Source organism: Furipterus horrens, unplaced genomic scaffold (genome assembly GCF_987537825.1).
Source record: "Furipterus horrens unplaced genomic scaffold, mFurHor1.1.pri manual_scaffold_15, whole genome shotgun sequence".
Lineage (NCBI taxonomy): Eukaryota > Metazoa > Chordata > Mammalia > Chiroptera > Furipteridae > Furipterus > Furipterus horrens.
This window is the reverse complement of record NW_028327185.1, coordinates 15,523,780-15,541,430: the sequence shown is the minus strand read 5'-3', so window position 1 is coordinate 15,541,430 and position 17,651 is coordinate 15,523,780. Positions and strand designations below refer to the sequence as shown.

Sequence of the window (17,651 nt, the reverse complement as noted above, 5' to 3'; positions counted from 1 at the left end):
CTGACTGGGAATCGAACTAGTGACCTTTTGGTTTGTAGGCCAGAGCTCAATCCAGTGAGCCATACCAGTCAGGGCTGCCCTTGCCTTTTTAAAGTCCCTTCACTAGTCTCTCCTCAGCTACCTGATAAGATCATGCTGTCACCTCACTTAAGATCAGATATATTTTCAGAGAAAAAGAAAAACCTGTAAACTTCAGAGGGAGAAAAGATTAAGATGCTGGCCAGCCGGTGGCAGCTTGACATTGTGGTTCACAGCTCTTGTGCTTGGGCGAGTAGTGCCGTAGGAATACGGCAGAACAAAACTAAAAATGTGGTTGGAGCCTCAGAAGAGTGCTCCCTGTGGGAATGGTGGTGGTGAAGACTGTTTCTATCCTGTCACCGTTGATCGTAATTTCTCATGATGGTTGCTGTTCCTGATCTCCCTTTGGGAGTGATTTCAACAGTTCTCCCACGTGGCAGAGCCGTGATAAAGAGCTGGAAAGAGGATATGCATGAACAGAATGAAAGTAGATGTATAGGTAGTTTTGTCTTGTCCACTCACTTGGGAGTGGCAAATTACAATACCAACAGGTATTAGCACTTCAGGAGAAGAGCAGGTTAACCCAAGCCAGTCTCCGATTGGTGGGCAATACAGGGGAGATGTGTTCTGGCAGCCCTGGAGGGAAGTAAAGGGGCACAGACTCTGCAGGAGGGTGCACTCTCCGCCTCGTCTCCAGTCTGGCTCCAAAAGGGACAGACCTCATCGGTGCAGGGTACGAGCAGTACTTGAGACGACTGAGTATGTAACCACGCAATAAGGGTGGTTAGTAAGTGTGTGGGCATTTTATCTGCCTTTATATTGTTACCTACCTGTTATTTCATACATGCTTTCGTTATTGTTTTTACATTAATAGTATAAGAAATTCTCACATTTAATCTTACAAATTAAATGTGCTGAAGGCTTCTAGCTACGGTTCTTAGGGTGCCTTGGACTGTCATTAGAAATACAAAAGGGAAAACAGGTTTTCAAGGCAGTGATTTTGTTTGGGCTGCAACTAGTTTGTAAGCTTCTGAGGGCAATGTATCTGACTTGTTTCTTCTTCTCTCTGGAGTGCCCAGTGCTATGTAAACTCTGACTCAGCACCGATGGGCAGCCATGGTAGGCCTGAATACGTAGCATGCGTCCGTTGACAATGTAACTTTTTCTTTTTCAAATATTTTGGATCCCACAGGTGCAGAACCTGCAGATGTGAAGGGCCAACTGTATTTGGTATTAAAATTTTAAAAATCTACCTGGTAACAGCCCAGAATTCACTTATTTATAACAGTTATTTGGGCACTCTAACTTTTAAAAGTTAGGAGGGTTGAACTTTTCTTGGTTTTTACATTTATTTTCACCATTAACTGTTTTTCTTCCCCTTTTCTGACTGAGCTGAAGGTATGTACAAGGTGGTGAGATGAGCCCACTGAGCAGATTCTAGGTAGTTGTAACTGTTGCCTGTCACCATGATTTTTGTTACATGTGGTTGACTTCTCTCTCCTTCCTCAGGTGTCCCAGGTAGATACTATCTGTGAGTGTTTACTGGAGCACGAGGAGCAGATCTTGAAGGATATGTCTTTGGAATCAGTTGAATGGGCTGAGGTGGTGATCAATGTGAACACTATTATCAAGGTACCAAAAGGCGGTGATTTAAGCGAGTAAAAGTTCGTGGTGCGGATGAAGGAGAAAGTGGTTCTGTATTTCTACTCTGTGTCACTAATGATTTATAAGAGTTTAGCCATTTGTTCATTCCAGAAAGTTGGAAAAACTAAGTCATTTTATCAGTCAGTTACCAACTGTTGAATATTTGCCTTGTGCATGTTAAAAGTTTCTATAATCCCGAGTTGTATTTGGTTGAATAAATCTTTTCTTTGGAGAAGGATACACACACACATACACACACACACACACACACACGTATATATCATTGCAAACGTATTGATGTTAATGTAACTGTCTAAATAAGTCTTTTTTTTACTTAAAGGCTCACTACTTATTAAAATATTCTACTTAATTTTAGCTAATGTACTTTATAATAATGGTTTTTTTTTTTTTAACTTTGGTTACTACAGTTTTCCAAATTGAAGTTAGATTATGGAGTTAAACAAATTTCAAATGCAGAATAACCAAAAAGCTATCATGCAAACCTACGCTGAGTATTTTTTCATATTAATAGACTTTGATATTTCTCGTTATCTTCAGAAATACTGGGATTCATTGCTTTCCTCGTGTGATAATGCATTTCATTGTTTTGCAGGACATGCTGCAAGCTGCTAGTCATTATCGACAAAATAGAAGCTCCTTGTATAGAAGAGAAGACTCACTAGAGAAAGAACCTGAGTATATCCCATGGACAGGTGAGGTTGCAAACACTGAGCCCGAATAAGCTGATTTATTAACAGTTATTCAAAATATATTCTAATGAGCCATCATTTTTGGAAGCTGTATTATTCCCCTAGTGCAGGTTTGTACGTGAAATGAAAAATAACTTTTAAGTGCCATCAAAAGGAGCAGTTCTTGTGAAAATCGCTCTATTCCCGTGGAAGAATTTATAGGTCTCTGATTTATTTATTGAACCAGTACTTACTGTACAGCTACTAGGCTTTGAGGCAAATAGTTGTTCCGAGAAGCAGGCCCTGGCCTTGGGGGTATTGGCTGTATTTTATGTTGACTTCATACAAGGAAGTAAGTGGGGCGACACGAAAGAGAATCGAAGGAAAGAAGGAAGGTCGTGTTTATCTGGCTTTGCTGAGGAAGGCTTCATGGAGAAGAGGGGGTTTGAGCAGGTCAGAGGGGAGCCAGCTGCAGTGGTGAAATGAAACAATTTTTAGGCAGATGGTCTTTCCCCTGGCCGTTTTACAGCCCTACTTACCGTACCATTCTGTGTGACTTCATAGCAACGAGTGGTCCCGCCGGCATCCGAACAGCAATAACCCGCCAGCATGAGATTGTCCTGAAGGTGGTGTATCCTCACGCTGACAGCAAACTCCGCAACATCCTGACAGAGCAGCTGGTCTCCCTGATTGATTGCTTCCTGGATGGTTACACTTGTCAACTTAAGTCTCTGAACAAATCCAGTGATCAAGAAAGATTTAACAATCTGGAAATGGAATACGCACAGAAAAGATCAGATCTCTTGTCCCCACTTCGTAAGTGCATGGTACTTAGCTTGGGCTGTAGGTCTTTGAATTTGCAGAACAGTTGAAGAAGTCCATTAATGCACTGTATTCCATGTAATACCGTTGATCCGACTGTGCCAAGAATTTGAAGCAAATATGTACAGCTTTCTGTGTTCATTTATTCCCCCTTATTTTCATTAGGGCTTAGGAGAAGTAGCTTGTTGTGCTAGGAGGTGAAGGAAGGGGGCAGCATCTGAGGTAGGCAGTAGTGAAACAAGGGACAGAATTGGCGTCTTTAATGACTTTTTATGGATTCTGAAACCAAATGCCAATAATCAGAAAGGTTCCTATTCTGTTAGTTATTTTTAGTATATAATATAAAAAAGGTAAAATTGCAAGTATATTTTTAAATTATAGTTTAAGATTTTACTAACAGGATTTTTTCCATCTGGTATCATTTCCACAGTCACATTAGGCCAGTACTCATGGGCTGCCTCGCTAGCAGAAAAATACTGTGACTTTGACATCTTAGTACAAATGTGCGAGCTGACGGACAACCAGACCAGACTCCAGCGCTACATGACCCAGTTTGCTGATCAGGTAAGAAACGCGGGGCGGGGCACGGGCCGGAGCTCCTGGATTAAGACTGTACCATTTCAAACCTTAGTGAGGTTTTTGGAAGATGATACAGTTTGTGTGTGTGTGTGTTTGTAACTCAGTTACTAATTAATATATTGTGTTTCTTTGTAAATTGGTAGACAGTTCTTTATATATAAGTATCAGTGAAAAATTTCCTTAGGTATATGACTATTGGTAGAGTTTTAAAATTTTGAATAGAAAACTGCGCGCACAGGGATGATCTGTTAGGGGAGCTCGGATTTCTCCCCACCTAAGATTGCTGTTTTACCGTGTTGGACATCATGCTTTCTATTTTTTAAAAAGGTTCCCATTACAACACTGTGTAGGTGAGTTTAAGTTGCTCTTTAAAGCCCATTTTTATGTAAAAACTTGATTTTTTTCCTCACTATAAGAATGACATTGTATAAAATTCAGAAAACCCCTAAAAACAAAAGAAATATTTTTTAAAATCATTTAAATTCCACCCTCCAGAGAGAACCCTTTTAAACATTTGGTTTATAGTCTTGTAGGCTTTTTACTCTATATTATTAGAGACAAACATGTTTTGTCAATCCTTTTTTACTTAATACATCACAGGCATTTGTCCATAACATCAAATATTCCACACATTTTTTTTCCACAACGGTGATCAGTTGGACATGACTTAACTAGTATTTCATAGTAATACTAAACTAAATGATTTCGTGCCCATCATTTTTACTCTTTTTTATGGATTCTAGTTTCCCGTTGACATTTTTTATCCATTTTGCATTGTTTGTTTTATTTTCCTTAGCAGTTATTTTAAAGTCCTTTTGTACTACAAATCTGGTCATTCTTAAGTCTGTTTCTATTGCCTGCTTAGTAGCCATATTTTTCTGCTTATGTCTTGTGATTTTTCAATTGCATTTTGGATCTTGTGTATAAGAGACCCCTAAAGATGGACACCAATGCTATTTCTCCCCTGGGAGGCAGGTAAAAGGAGAAGTAGATCACTCAGTTCATCGAGGACAGAGGTGGGCCAGAGCTCAGGTGCGGCTTTCATTACATTATTTCAGTTCTGGTTTCAAAAGCCTATGGGATGGTGTGTTCACTGCAGAACCCCCCTCTGGGGGCGTCTCTCCCAGGCACGGCGAGTCTGCGGGACATTTTCATCCTCCTTTCCAGCGCGTCGTCCCAGCTACTCCAGCATCCCGTGCACACCCTGCAGAGAGACCTGGCTGGTCACCGGGGGCCTCGCTAGGCTCTGCTGTATCGTGCCAGTCCACACGGCCACTTCACACACAAGCCCACCCTGGAACCCTTCCGTTCCTGCAGTGACAGAGCCTCTCTGGCACTGTCCACTGGGGCTTCCACAGTAATGGAGGTGTCCCCTGTATGTGCCATCCATAGGCATCCTCTAGCCACAGGTGGCCATCGAGCACTCGGCGTGCGGCTAGCGTGGCTGAGCTGCTGTATTTCTAAATGTCAGTGAAGTTTAAACATCTGAATGTGTCATGGCTACCATATTGGACAGTGCACATCTAGATTCTGTGTGACTCTGAACAAGATCTTTCTGAATCTGAACGTCCTTATTTGTCAAGTGAGGTGATTCAATTAGGTGATTTTTGAGGATCCTACAATACAGGAAATTAGTGTTAAAAACAAGATTTCTGTTCTGGAGTCTGAGACCTTTGGAAGAAATTTAATATTTTATTATCAAATGTGTATTTTTTAAAACTATGTTACTAAATAGTATTTGATTCTTGGCTGTATTATAGAATTTTTCAGACTTTCTCTTCCGTTGGTATCTGGAAAAAGGGAAGAGAGGCAAATTATTATCTCAGCCCATTGCTCAGCATGGACAGTTGGCAGATTTTTTGCAAGCTCATGAACATCTCAGCTGGTTACACGAAATTAACAGCCAAGAATTAGAAAAGGTAAGAAGGATTCAGTTATATGGAGCAGGTTTAGGTAATCTTTTATTTAATTAGTTTTAATTTAGTTTTTGTTAATGAAAATACTACTTACAAATTATTTTATTTTATTATTATTTTTTTTATCACTGTGTGGTTGCCTCTCACCCATGCCCCCAACTGGGGACCTGACGTGCAACCTAGTCATGTGCCCTGACTGGGAATCGAACCAGCGACACTTGGCTCTCAGGCCGACGCTCAATCCACTGAGCCACAGCATTACAAATTATTTTAAATGTCTATCTTATTCTCTCACATAATTTGAATATGTGTCTCTTTTCCCAATAATTAGTGTAGGTGATTGATATTGTGAAATTACTCGTCCATGTATATGGTACTCATCAGTTTTACAGTTTACTAATATTGACTTATCTTTTACTGATGTAGCTTGGGGGTAAAAAAGTTTGAGCTGTACTTAATGTCTATTTCAACTTGAATTAGTAACCAGGATCTTATCACAGTTTTCATATGTTGTTTGTTTAGGCTCATGCAACACTTCTAGGCTTGGCAAATATGGAAACTCGTTACTTTGCAAAGAAAAAAACCCTTCTTGGCTTGAGTAAACTGGCTGCGTTAGCTTCAGATTTTTCAGATGATACGCTGCAAGAAAAAATTGAAGGTAAAAGAGAATTTAAACAAGAAGACATACAAATCCATCATGCTATCCGTGAAATCCTATAATACATATCTATCTCGTTTAATGGGATCCATGAGAAAGAGGACCCATCTGTCCTTTAAGAGGAGTGCTTCCTATTCAGTCTCCTTAGATCATTATTCAGTTGTATGCTTGGGATTGTCTCTTGAGAGAAAAGTAATTTGTATTTTAAGTAATTCCTAAAGAATAAATATAAATGATTTGAGCAAAGCACTCTGATTACACCCTTAGTGACTCATTCTAAGGAGAAGAAGAACTGCAAAGAAATCTTAACCTTTACTCTGGGGTTTGTTGTAGGTAGTGGTTCTTCTGAAGTACTTGGTTTCGAGTTCAAAACTTTTTTATGTTGTAATTGTGAAACTATTTTGTGTATATTGTAGATTGAGGAAAGGATAGAATATATTGTTATTTTTGAAAACCAAGAAGAAGGGAGATATAAAGATAGATAGGGATATGATACTATATTATTGCATTGGAATTGGAGATATAAAATGGAATCATGATTGTTTAAAAAATGATTGGCTCTGTTTACTAAAAAGATCTAAAACCCGTGACATCCCAGGAGTATGCATATACTTAGTCCCATATTTTGGTTTCTAACTACCATTCCTCAGTAAAAGGAAATGAGGACTTATGGGAGAAATGATCTTGGGAAGTCTTGTTGGGCCAGAAAGCAAAGTTAATGTAGAGATGTCAAACAACACAGTAGCTTCCACAGGCCTGTCCGAGTGTGGTAATGATCTGAACACCAGAAAGAATGGTGGTAAAGGATTTTATCAGTTTAAAAAAGAAAAGTCCACAAATCTACAGTGATACCCAAAAGGGGAGGGATCAGTGAAATGCTTCTTTACTAACAAAGAATGCTAATAATTAATATAGAAAGAATGATTGACTTGGAGAGTCACCATTTTTCAACCGTGGTGATTAATTGGTCATCAAAGGACACTAGAAGCATTGAGTTGAGGGTTGGGGGAGAGGATATTCTCATGTTTTAGAGTCTCATTGCACAGATCTGACATTTTCTGGTACTGTTTTGTGTATTCTCCCAATCTGTTTTTCTGGGTATGGAAATTACACAAAAATGTTTTGTTTAATTTTTTTAGAAAATTTGGGCTCTTGGGGAACAATGCTGATATTTGAACGGACTGTCTGTGTGCTGCGGTCACTCCATTGTGCTGTGACTGCTGTGTTTTCTGAGGCTACAAAGCAGTTCTCAGCCCTTCCCCTACAGGCCAGCACATTCTCATGGGCAAAGCCAAGTTACGAGTTTGCAGCCTGCATACTTGGTGACGAGGAAAAGCCCCTGTCACCTCATCCTCCAGCGATAACCATTGCTGCTTGAGAGGTTTGGCATATAACCACCCAGATTTTATTTTTCCTGGAATATACTCCCGGCGGCTTTTGAGTAGAGCATTTCCCATGGTGAACGAAATGAGGCTGGAGGCTGCTGTGGAGAAGCACCTGATGAGTTGCCATAAAACGGGGCTGAGGTTCGGGGGACTGTGCTCTACCTCTTCTTCAAGCAGCCGGTGTGCTTCCTTGCCTCTCCTCTCCCTTCTGCCTGGTTCTGGTTGCTGTGATCATTCATATGACCTGGATCAGGCCATGAATATGTTTTAACAGAATCAGGAATTGAGAATAAGCAGAACTAAAAAGATCGTTGAATAGTGATGTGATTATCTTTAGAGATATTCCCTTTTCTTTTTTAATTCAGATCAGTTTTATAACAGAGCAGAAGTAAAATTCACTCCCCACCCCACCCCCTCTCGTTCTGAATTGCAGAAATGGCCGAGCAGGAGCGCTTTCTGCTGCACCAGGAGACGCTGCCCCAGCAGCTGCTGGTGGAGAGGCAGCTCAGCCTCAGCGCGATGCCGGTGCTGACCGCGCCACAGCTCATCGACGTACGTGCTTTCCGAATCCTCGCGCTGTTTCTTACTCTCAAATAACCACAGGGTTTCTTGGGCCACGCAGTGTAGTTTCTACAAGTGGTCCTCTGTCCTGTTTCCTGATAACTTTCCCCTGGAATCAGTTGTTAGAAGCTCTTTGCAGGAAGGACGCCAGTGAGCAGAAAGCAGTGAATAGCCTCTGCCTCCCCCGTGAATCTCCCTCTGATTCCTAAAGATGCTTATCCAGTTGGTCAGGAGCAGTTGTTGGTGCAGTGCTTTTTCGGTGTGGGACAGACGTGTACGCCGAGGTACATTTCACTTCTCTGTGAGAAGAATGCTTTCAGGACCTGGACTTGATAGGCTGTGGCCGCCATGCCCATTAATTCATAACCCATTCATTCCTAAGGGCATCGCTAGCTGTGGGCCCAGCCTGGCTAAGAGGTTTGTTGTCATATGCACTTGTAGCTTCAGCTCGGCTTCTCTCTTCTCCTTTCAAGAAAGCATTTCAGGTGCAAGAATGATGTTATAGGATGACCTTGGATTTGCTATAATTATATTAAAAAGAAAGAAAACAATTCAAAAGCATGTATACATCAGCTCTTAGTAACAGAGTTCCTTTAATGGAGCTCACAACAGCCTCTCCTGATAAAGCATATTTAATTCAGAAATCTGAGATGCTGTTGTTTGTATGACTCACCTTTATTTTATGTATCAGAAAGAAGGAAAAAGTAGTGCCAATTTTACTCTGATACACCATCAATTGTAATAACACATTCCTAGTTCAGAGATGGTAGTTAACATTGTGGAGAAAAAAGGATGTTCAGAAGCAGTGAAATAAAGTATTAAGTGTTGTAAGAAAATGAAAAGTAAGTAGCTTTTTTTTTCTGAAATAGTTTGAATATTTGCTGTTAAAGGATTATAGACAATACCTTAAGTGGAATTTGCTGTAAATAATTGTTATAAAAAGATAGCAAAAATTCAAAGTAATATTTTTAATAAGGCAAGTATTTTTCTGATTTTAAAATCCCAGAAAATTTGCAAAATACAGAAATCAGTATATAGTCAGCAATGCTCTAACCAGCCAAGTAACTTTTGGTAATATGTTGCTGTATGTTCATCTTTTAAGTAAACTGTAGACCGGCTGCCTGCTGTATCATAGATCTCAATTTTTAAAACTGTTTGAAAGGGCAGCATTTCAAAGGCATTGCTTTAAAAGTGCAAGGACAGCAATTAATTGCAAGGAGTATGATTTAAAGAATGCTGAAATGTGTGTACTACCTTAAACCTAAGAATCTAAATTTACTGACATTTCAAAAGTGTGTGTGTGTATAACAAGTTATCAAATTAGTTACTGATAGACTATATTTATGTTTTAACAGATAGTTTACTGCAAGGTAGATGGAGTGTAATTTGCAAATCGACGGTGTTCTTTACTATAAGAATACCGATGACTTACCTGAAAGACAATGACCTCTTTTCTCCATAAATGTCTCTAGTCTCACTTATATCTTTACTTAAACTAGTCCTCATCCTTACTTTGACTTGCTGTAGCTCTATATCTGTGAAGAAAACAGAAGAGCTAATGAATACGATTTCAAGAAAGCTTTGGACTTGTTGGAATATATTGATGAGGTAAGTAAATTTCTTGGGATGATCACAGGCAAGTATCAGATTCATGTAGGGTTTCTGTAGAACTGAACCCATAAAATAAGGAAAAAATACCTCTATTAGCCAGTCATGAAAAAGTGAAAAAGCCTGTGTGGTTCTGCTACCTATAATGCTTGGATTATGTACAGGAAAGTTGTCAGAAGATTTCATTTCCTGATAATTTTTATACATTCCCAGATGCCTTTTTTCCATGCACAGATAAAAAATGCCGCTTTTCAAAGCCCTGGGGTATTTTTTCTCTTTAATTTATGAAGTCATTGTTAACTGCTCAATTTGTGTTGCTTTATCAACTTATTCTTGATAGTTTTCACCCTAAGAAAAGCTGTTTCTCAGCCTTTGGGAAAAAAAGAATTATAATGAAAACTCTGTAGGGTAAGTAGTTGGCCTTGCAATTAAAAGTTGTTTGGTAGATTTTAAAAACAGCCATTTGGAACAACATGGATGGATCTTGAGACTATCACGCTAAGTGAAATAAGTCAGAAAATGTCAAGAACCATATGATTTCAGGCATATATGAGATATAAATCTGAAAGCAACAAATGAACAAACAAGACAGACAAGCTCACAGACACAGACAACAGTATGGTGGTTAGCAGAGGGGAGGGTAAAGGGCATCAGATACGTATGGTGATGGAAGACTGGGCTTTGGGTCGTGAGCTCACGATGCAGTGTGCACGTGACGTATCGGAAGTGTACGCTTGAAGCCTACAGAATCTTATTAGCCAGTGTCACCCCAATATGTTTAATTGTAAAAAAGAAAAAAATGCAAGTTTTTTTAAAAGGAAAACATAATAATGTTTTGGCATTTACATTACCTTGTTTAAAATCTTAACCCTCTCAAGGTTTCTGATAAAATCCAATAATCAAAGACTAATCAGAAACTAATTCACAAGTTATTAATTGGCTTACTCTTCTGTGTAAATATTTTAAAGAAAGGGAAATTTTTTTAAATTATGAATTAAAGTGAAGTGTCAATTGTGTAGAATTAAGAGTTGACATAACTCCAATGTAAACATGTATTTTTTTAAAGAAGGACTTAATGAGGATGTTTTTGTTTTGCTGTGAAGGAGGAAGATATAAATATAAGTGACCTGAAACTGGAAATCCTTTGCAAAGCTCTTCAGAGAGATAAGTAAGTTCTCGCAGCATGACTTTAAGATACAGGTTTGGAAAAGTACTCTTTTATTATGTTGCACATCACGCAGCTTTGTGACCTGACTGTATTAAACATGCTGATACATCATGAGAAACCTAGTGGTTGCATTAGTAATCTTAGATTTTTCATTCAATAATTAAGGAATAGTTTAAGAACTTCATTTTTTATTTTACAATTTTTATTGCCAGTTTGCATGGAAAAATGAGTGTTTTTTATTTTCACATATAAGTACGGCCAGTTGTACCAAACAAGACTTGAGGCTACTTTTTTTTTTCTTTTTTAACAGAAAATTATTACAATTTGAGGAGCAAGCCCTCTTCTAGATTTTGGAGACCTCTTTTTCACATTCATCTCCTTCCTACAGAAGAGGCTTTTTGTCTCTGGGAATGGTGGTGGTAGATGGTGGCAGAGAAGGACTAAGAATAAGCAGCTGTAAGCGTGGATTGTTTCTGGGAACAGGATTCTAAAGAGAGCATAAACTGGGCGCTGAACCGCCCCCCCCACCCCCCCCACGGTTCTCCTTTCCCCTGTGGTGGGCAGAAGTCACAGCGGAACTATTTTTACCAAAGCGTTTCTTCCTCTGGCCACTCCCAGATAGTTAGAATTGTTGTTAAATTGGGTTTGGGAGGTCACCCTCTGAGGCATCTGGCTCTGCCTACTTGACGATTCTTCCTAATCAGAACTAAATGTGCTGTCATTTGCCTGGCACTCCTGGCTCTTTGTTCATTATGTGGAATAGACCCATTGATGACTACAAAGTAATGGTTCTGTATGTTGAATGTCAGTGGTAGAAAATCTCAACTAGATAAAGCAAACTTACCTACCAGACACTGGTTACCTAATTTTACTTTTATAAAAAAAATATGTTATACTGTAACGATTGCCTGTGCTCTGAAAGATCACACTTTGGGGTCCTTACTAGGTTTATTACTTGTGTGTAGAAATTCATTGAGAAAGATGCCTCACTACTTGCTTTTGACATCAAATACGTAATGGTGGTATTTGGTGAATAGCTACCTAAGTGCAGCATCTTGTATCTAATATAAACGCTCTTAAGTATAGTCAAGCTTAAAACTCCCTTGTTGAAATGATTTGAAACCGTATCACAAAACTCAGAGTTAGCCGTGCCTGTGTGCCACATTCAAAACAAAACCGCAGCAGCAAACAGACGTTTTCATTTCGGATTTGGCCATGATTTCATTTTCCCCTTATACTGATTTTGTTTCCTAGCTGGTCCAGTTCAGATGGTAAAGACGATCCAATTGAAGTATCTAAAGACAGTATATTTGTGAAAATCTTACAGAAGCTTTTAAAAGATGGTGAGTGGTTTGTTAATATTGGAAATTACATTAGTCCCCCATTGTAGAAATTTTAAAATAACAGGGATTGCCAAGGTGTCAATTGCCAGGGTGGTTTAAGATTAAACAGTGTCATATTCAGAATTAGAGAGGTTTGTTTAAAATTAAGGAAGGACTTTTGTCCTTCCTCTCCAATTGGGGGAGCCTGTGTCAGCAGGATGTCTCCACCCACGTGGGCCCGGTGCGCCTGCCCCGCACTGAGTCTCCATGTTGGTACCCGATGGGCACAGAATGGATTCAGATGCTGGCTGTGGCACTGGAGTCCGTGTGCTTTGCTAGACGTCGTCTCCTTTAATTTCTCGGTGGGCTCTTGTGATGATTGAAAACTTGAAATGAGACGTAAACTTTTCTGTTATATCTCCTACTAAACTGACCGTGTTCTGCTTAAGAACAAATTACAAAATGTTTTTGTTTTGCAAATCCATTTTGCACACTAATACTCTCAAATTCACTTTTGGAACAAAATAAAAGGAAACAAAAAGGGAGCATATTTTGCATTTGTTTCATGCCGAAAGCAGTGAGCAAAATTCCATTTGCTGTTCAAGAAACAGATAAGGAAAGATGATTTTATAGATAAAATGCTTATTCTCAGGGGAAAAAGGAACTAGAGAATACTTTCACCTTTTTTCATATTATTAAGAGCTTAACAGTTGGACAGTGTTAGACCAGAGGTGAAAGGTTTTGATGTTTTATACACAAAAACAAATGTGACTCATATGTATTATAGAACTACTAGGTGCAGAACATACGATGCTCAATCCTGGCAGTGTGCAAACAGGCCGGCATAGTGTTGACCAGTTTTCTCAAATTAAGGATACTCTCTTTAATATTGGAAAAAATACACAGTGAAAAGGCTATTGTAAATTCAGCAGTCCTAATTGGATGTGCATTTTATTCATCTTGCTGATATTTCTACATATTTGAAAACTTTCTGTATGTCTACAATACATGTTATCTTTGTAATCTACATAAAACATGCCCAGCCCAGTCCCTGGTCCACAGTAGACACCCAGTGAACATTTGTTCTTTGAATATTGAGAATTACTTAGCAGATTCACAGTCCCAGCTCCTCTGTAGTAGGTTCTGCTCTGCAGTCCTCCTTGTAGAGTCACCACGTGAAGGGGACCCTCGGAGAAGCACTGTGGAACTAACCACACCAACCAGTATTTTGAGGTTAAAGAGAAGCAAATTCAGTGTTTGCGTTCCAGAAACTTCCACTTTAGAGCCGATCTGCCTTGATCTCTTAGCATACTTTTCAGATTTTAAGTCTCTTTTTGTACTGACTAAATGGAAGTGCAATTCTGTGATGAGATTAGTTGGACCTGGCTCACAATTGACCTGGATTTTTATTTATGAAAAACTGATACTTGAACACCCCACATTGACTATAGAGATTTCTTGAGGGCTTTCATTTTCAAAGATGAGCAAATAAAACAAAGGTTAATTAAGCCTTTTCGTGGTCAAGAAATAAAATTGAAAATGAAATAGGAGAAGGATATACCAAAAGATAATATCTTTTGCTTGGAAATACGTGAAATTCAGAAAAGCTAAAATGTATCCATGTATAAGATTCTATTTTCTTCATTTGGAATTTGGAGAAATGACTGGATGTGGATGATTTCTCTGTATGATGGAGAGATTCTCCAGTTGAGCCTAAATAGATGGTTAGAAAGCTTTGGACCCAAATGTTTTTCATGAAGTTAGTTCCCATAAAAGTACCACAGAGCTGAATTGTGGCTTATGAAGTATTTAGTGCTATTTAAAGGTGCCTTTGCAGCTTTTGCTCTTCTTAGATTATAAACCATGGATGGGAAAGAATCAGGAATGGAAACTTATAATTTTACAAAAAGTAATTAAATTTTGAGCAAAGGACAAAAACAAGTAGACACTATTATGTGTGTGTGTGTGTGTAAAGGAGATATATATTTATTATAACAAGCCAAGAAACCTTTTTAATAACATGACTTCCCTGTATGATAGTAAATGTTTTTAAAGGACAGATTCTGAAGGTAAAGATCCAGATGTCCTCACATTATATTTCATAAGCCTTGTCAGTCTGACAGTTACTTCAGCCTGTGGAATGATCTCATCCTGCAGATGTATTTAAATTATCCACATGGAGCCTATTGGTTTGTTTTCACATGTTACTGAAGTACATTATACATACAGAACAAAATGCACATATCGTCACAAGGACTTAAAAATGTTTTCCAATTAGTTACCAGCATCTAATAGTTGAGAAGAAGCCATAGAAAAAGTCTTGTTTGCTGACTTCTCAAAAATCAAAAGATTTGCCTACATCAGCCTGAAATATTTACCTGGCAGACTGTCCGCGTGAGCTGCTGAGTGCTGCCCCCTTGGGGTAGGCGTTGGCTCTGAGTGTACCGGGATGGGGCCGCCTCCTCCTGCCACACCTGCCCGAGCTCTGGGGGCATTCAGGTTTTGACCCAGCTCTAAAGAAAAGAAATGAACCATCAAATATTAGGTTTAAACAGAAGGCCTGTACGGTAAAAAGAGAAGTCAAATAAGATGTTAAATATTTTTTTAGAGACTGATCTTTTAAAAATTAATGTGATATTTTTACAAGTGTAATACTATATTACACTTATATTGCTGTATTGACTCCGTCTTTCCCTTGGACCCTTCAGCTGCGAAGAGAGGGGGGGTCTGCTGCATGGGCAACAGCAGACCCTCCATATCACCCTGCCCAGGCTCTGTAGCTTCAGCTCCACTGGAGAGGACACCCCAGCGTCATCGCAAGATGTCGATTCAACACGGGAGGAGACAGATACCGTGTCACTCCCGAGTCGGACTGCACAGCCATTCTCGGCGGTGCAGATAGACTCTTAAGAAGCTACACCATCGTCTCTCGAGACTGACGGCTGCCGACAAATACTATATTATAGAGAAAACGGCTTTATTGAAAGTGTTAATGGTAATGTATATAAATAATTTGGATTTGGCCTCATAATATTTATTAATCCATGTTTTTATTGTATAACAAGTACAAAAAATGGTGCTAAGCACTTTGAGGGTATTAAAAAATATGATTTTGAGAACCTTATGGCAATTAAATTATAAAATATTGGCTTATTAATTTAATTGCTTTGTCTAGTTTTTTTTAATCAAATGAGGAAAATTATACATACTCTCTTGTAACTGCCCAGATCTCAGTGTAAAGGATCCACTTGATCAGCTCTCTCTGGGTCCCGCAGAGGACGGAGGAGGACGTGCCCCTCCCACCCTGCTGTAATGCATTTGGAGATACTGTAGCTAGCATTTATGCAAGTGTTCCTGCTAAGTTATTTCCCAAGCAGGAGAACACGTAATTCTTTCAAATACTTGTTCTCAAGTGATTATTAGTTTAAAAATAAAAACAAAAACTTCCACATTGGAGGAATGATTAAAGCTGTGGAGAAAAATGAAGATTTCAGGTCCTATTAAAGACTATTTAAATAGAGTGGCTTTTTTTTTTTTTTTACCACTAGGGGGGAAAATACTCAAGCAGCCTCGTGTAAGAATGTCCTATGGTTAGACTTGCAAATGTGTTTGGCACATGGAAGGAATTTAAAAGTGTTTCCCAATAGCAACGTGACATTACAGTTTAAATAGAAGCACAGGTGTTTTTATCATCAGTCATCCTGATTCCTTTGAGAGTTTTGTGAAAGTAAAAATGACTCTCTGTGTTTGCATCGTAGGCATTCAGCTCCGCGAATACCTGCCAGAGGTGAACGACCTTCTACAAGCAGAGCAGCTTGGAAGCTTGAAGTCCAATCCTTATTTCGAGTTTGTTTTGAAAGCAAATTATGAATATTATGTCCAGGGACAAATGTAACTTTTTCTAAAAATGGTCATTGTTGCTGAAAATTTGTATAAACTGTTCCTTATAAACTATTAGGCCTTAAACATCTAGCAGCTTGTACAGTTTTATAACATGTTTTGCTGAGTTTTTATACTTTATTTGGAAGCTACTACAGAACAGCTATGTGACTGCAGTTCTGGTTTTCAGTTACATGATATTTTCTCTCCTCCTTTTGGCCCTCTGAAATTTGTTAGTTGTTTCTACCCAATACCCATTCTTTGTAATTCACGCCGTCTGGGGTCTGGAGTTGTCCTGGTTCTGGCTACTTGGATGCTCACATTACTTGTAGGCTTCAGTTCGTGTGACGCTAAAATGGTGAGATTGCACTGATTGTCCGAAATTGCCATGACCGTGACTGTGGGCACTGTGCACTGAAGAGAACCTGGAAACTTTGGCGTGTGTTTGGCTTAGGGCCAGTTTGAAACACCTAGTAAGGTAAAGGTCAGATTTTGCTGACTTATAAATAAAGTATTGTAGGACTGAATGACCAGAGTGGGCCTAATTCATGTGAGCTTGATAACTGATTAATTCATTGGGGAAATTTGAGTTTACTTAAATAAGAATATTAAAGTATTTTAGCGACTAAAACATTTGTGTGGCTTTATCTTTTTAATAATTTTTTAAATTTTATTTATTGATTTTTTTTTTTTTTTTTTTTAAGAGAGAGAAACATCGGTTTGTTTTTCCACTTACTTATGCATTCGTTGGTTGATTCTTGTATGTGCCCTGACTGGGGATAAAACCCGCAACCTTGGTGTTGGGGCAACACTGTAACCAGCTGAGCTATCCAGTCAGGGCCTATGTGACTTTCTTTTTAGTATTAGTTATAATCTTTTACTGTAGGGATTCCATCACTTCATGCATATTTAGTCTGATTTACACTGAATTCCAGCTCTCCCACAATCTTGTCCAGCTCATGAAGCAGATGTAATGCCAGAAACCATTACAGGTTTTCTTAATATGGCAACTGACTTAACTGAAAAGTAGTCATTTTCAACGCTTCTTTGTCTTGACCAAGGTTGTCCCTCAGTTTTTATCCAGCTGTAAATCAAGATCAGAGATGGACAGGGAGTTGCTGGCGTATTCACTCTCTAGTCCAGTTGAGAAGGGGCACTAAAGGACTCGCTCCGACAGCTGAACAGAGCAGAAGTCAGATGTGACGAGAGTCCAGTTGCTGGTGCCATTGTGCCCTGCCCTTTCGAGCACGGTCACAAGAACTCTGACCGGAGTGGTTGGTGTCAATAATCACACAGCCTGCTCTCTTGCTGTTGTTCCTGCTGTGCTGGGACAGTGTCGGGGTCCAGGAGAAGTCAGGCAGAGGGACTGGTCAGATGGTGTGTGACAAATAACAGTGATAGG

At 39.1% G+C, this 17,651-nt stretch overlaps 1 protein-coding gene across 1 annotated transcript in view; it reads left to right on the top strand.

Moving 5' to 3' along the window:
* The window catches only part of NUP133 (nucleoporin 133), a 42,315-nt gene extending 25,688 nt beyond the window's left edge, over window positions 1–16,627 (top strand). Inside the window, exons 16-26 of the mRNA XM_090263284.1 lie at window positions 1,528–1,650; window positions 2,276–2,375; window positions 2,916–3,167; window positions 3,604–3,737; window positions 5,513–5,671; window positions 6,191–6,326; window positions 8,145–8,263; window positions 9,800–9,880; window positions 10,984–11,048; window positions 12,303–12,391; window positions 16,129–16,627. Coding sequence (XP_090119410.1) covers window positions 1,528–1,650; window positions 2,276–2,375; window positions 2,916–3,167; window positions 3,604–3,737; window positions 5,513–5,671; window positions 6,191–6,326; window positions 8,145–8,263; window positions 9,800–9,880; window positions 10,984–11,048; window positions 12,303–12,391; window positions 16,129–16,265 — 1,395 coding nt within the window. The 3' untranslated portion in view covers window positions 16,266–16,627. The remainder of the gene's footprint in view (window positions 1–1,527; window positions 1,651–2,275; window positions 2,376–2,915; window positions 3,168–3,603; window positions 3,738–5,512; window positions 5,672–6,190; window positions 6,327–8,144; window positions 8,264–9,799; window positions 9,881–10,983; window positions 11,049–12,302; window positions 12,392–16,128) is intronic.
* The last annotated feature ends 1,024 nt before the right edge of the window (window positions 16,628–17,651 follow it).